At 39.8% G+C, this 2,003-nt stretch overlaps 1 protein-coding gene across 1 annotated transcript in view; it reads left to right on the top strand.

Annotated features, from left to right (window-relative positions):
- The first annotated feature begins 6 nt into the window (after positions 1–6).
- The window catches only part of LOC107686946 (syndecan-2-A), a 31,920-nt gene continuing 29,923 nt past the window's right edge, over positions 7–2,003 (top strand). The window contains exons 1-2 of the mRNA XM_016484073.1: positions 7–187; positions 220–309. Of these exons, the coding sequence (XP_016339559.1) occupies positions 250–309 (60 nt within the window). The 5' untranslated portion in view covers positions 7–187; positions 220–249. The remainder of the gene's footprint in view (positions 188–219; positions 310–2,003) is intronic.

Raw genomic sequence — 2,003 nt, 5'->3', positions numbered from 1 at the left:
CTCTCTCTGAGCAAAGCCGCGCTGCCTCACATGGACCCGAGACTTTAACGTCGCATCAAGACTCTCTCAACAGTTCCCTTTTGGAAAGACAAAAGAGAAGTTTGATCAGGTGGAGCAACACGCCAAATATCTCTGCAGAAGGATCTTGCGTATGTGTTTTAGGTGAAGCTGTAAGAGAGCGGCTGGTTTCAGGAGCGCAGACGAGTGCCATCCTACGATTTCTTTGCAAAAGACTATTTAAGAGGAATAATGAGGAACATTTGGATAATCCTGACACTTTCAGCAGCTGTATGCTTGTCCGGCGACAAGGTGAGTTTGTTTGTTGTTACTTTTGTTGATTGTGTATAGGCTACATTCTTCCTATACGCGGGATATTATAAACATGCTGTTTCCATCTCAGAACATTCACTTGAAGTTTCATGTCACGTTATAAATGTATTGGTCTTCCGGAGCTGAGACAAATTTGAGTCGAAACCTGATCTCCTCCTGAGAGAACCTGAATGTTTCTCAGCCAGTTTTACGCTCTAAAAATTCAGATATGAGTTGACTTCTTCCACTTCTGAAATCGAAAACCACTGTAGTGTCACAAATGAAATTCAGATAAAGATGTGAGTAAACAGTTTCATAGCTCTGAACCGTTGAAGAGAACTATAGGAGTTTTTGTTTTCGCCGAGAATTTCAATTCCTCCTTACCAGAGTTTGTTCTTATCCGCAGGACCCACTATTCTTTGTGCGAACTAGATTGCACAGCAACGCAGTAACTGATTCAGGACGCAGTTCTGTATGTGTTAATTACCTTTAGCTCTCAACTGTGATGAAGCCCATCACAAAGAGGCAATACAATCAAGCCACCGCAGTGTAATTTTACAGGAAGACATTTGGAAGTTGTTAAAAGCCTTTGTGTTGGTCGTGCTGGTACCTTGTTTATTGATTTGTTGTGTGAGTGAAGCAACTGCCCTCATGTTTTCAGTACATCCTGAAATAAGTTCTCTCTCTTTCATTTTTAAACCGTAGCCCTATGGTTTTACAAACTCTTTCGTTTGACTGTGATTCCAACAAGTTGCACCATATCCACAGTTTTATCAGTGCTACTCATTCATGGTGATGCTCATCCATATTTAAGCAGTATCCAATCTGTTTCTAAAGGCGACATCTTATTTCTGGATTCTGTCTATAGAAGGAAAGCTTGATGCTTTGCTTCAGTATGTTGTCACTGAAATGAGAAGTTAAAAGGTCATTTCGTGATTCTTAGAGATAATGAAATTAATATGAAAATGACTGGCTCTCATTCCTTGTTTCTTTTCATTTCATTCCATTTTGAACGTTTTTCAGGTTTCAATTCCACAACATTGAGCATTCTCATAAGTCCTCAAAGCCACACACGGTCTGGTCTGACTTGGGAACAGCCAAAACGTAACTACGTAACTGCTCAATTACACCAATTAACATTAAAAATAAATAAATAAATAAAAGTAAAAAAATTCAGCTGCCTCTAGGGCAAACAGCAGGTGTTGATAACAGATTATGTGAGTGCCCTTTCTTGTTGTGCTGTTCCACAAAATAATGTCATCGTAACATGATGTAACCAAACATTAACTGTATCCATTGCCAAGACAACATGTTATGACAGATGTATGATGACTGTGTTGACGTCTCATTCATGGACGTAAACAGACTCCCACTCAGAACACCTGTGTGCACTTCTAGTAAAGCGAGTATCTGAACAATATTTGTGTGCTGACAGCATATACAATCCTTGGCAGAGGAAGTCATGAAACAGCGTGTGTGTGTGTGTGCAGTGTGTGTGTGTGTGTGTGGAAACCGTAACAGAATGGAATCTAATGTAAGTTTGATCTGAATTTCTGATCCCCTCAATTAGCTTAGCAAATGGAATATTTTTGAGGGAAAGTTTTTGTGAGGTAGGAGAAGCAGACGCCTGTGAATCTATCTATCTATCTATCTATCTGTATGTCTGTCTGTCTGTCTGTCTGTCTGTATGTCTG

The sequence above is a fragment of the Sinocyclocheilus anshuiensis genome, unplaced genomic scaffold (genome assembly GCF_001515605.1).
Source record: "Sinocyclocheilus anshuiensis isolate Anshui unplaced genomic scaffold, SAMN03320099.WGS_v1.1 scaffold1841, whole genome shotgun sequence".
In the NCBI taxonomy this organism is placed as follows: Eukaryota; Metazoa; Chordata; class Actinopteri; order Cypriniformes; family Cyprinidae; genus Sinocyclocheilus; species Sinocyclocheilus anshuiensis.
The sequence above is the reverse complement of the archived record's forward strand: the minus strand, read 5'-3'. Positions and strand labels throughout refer to the sequence as shown.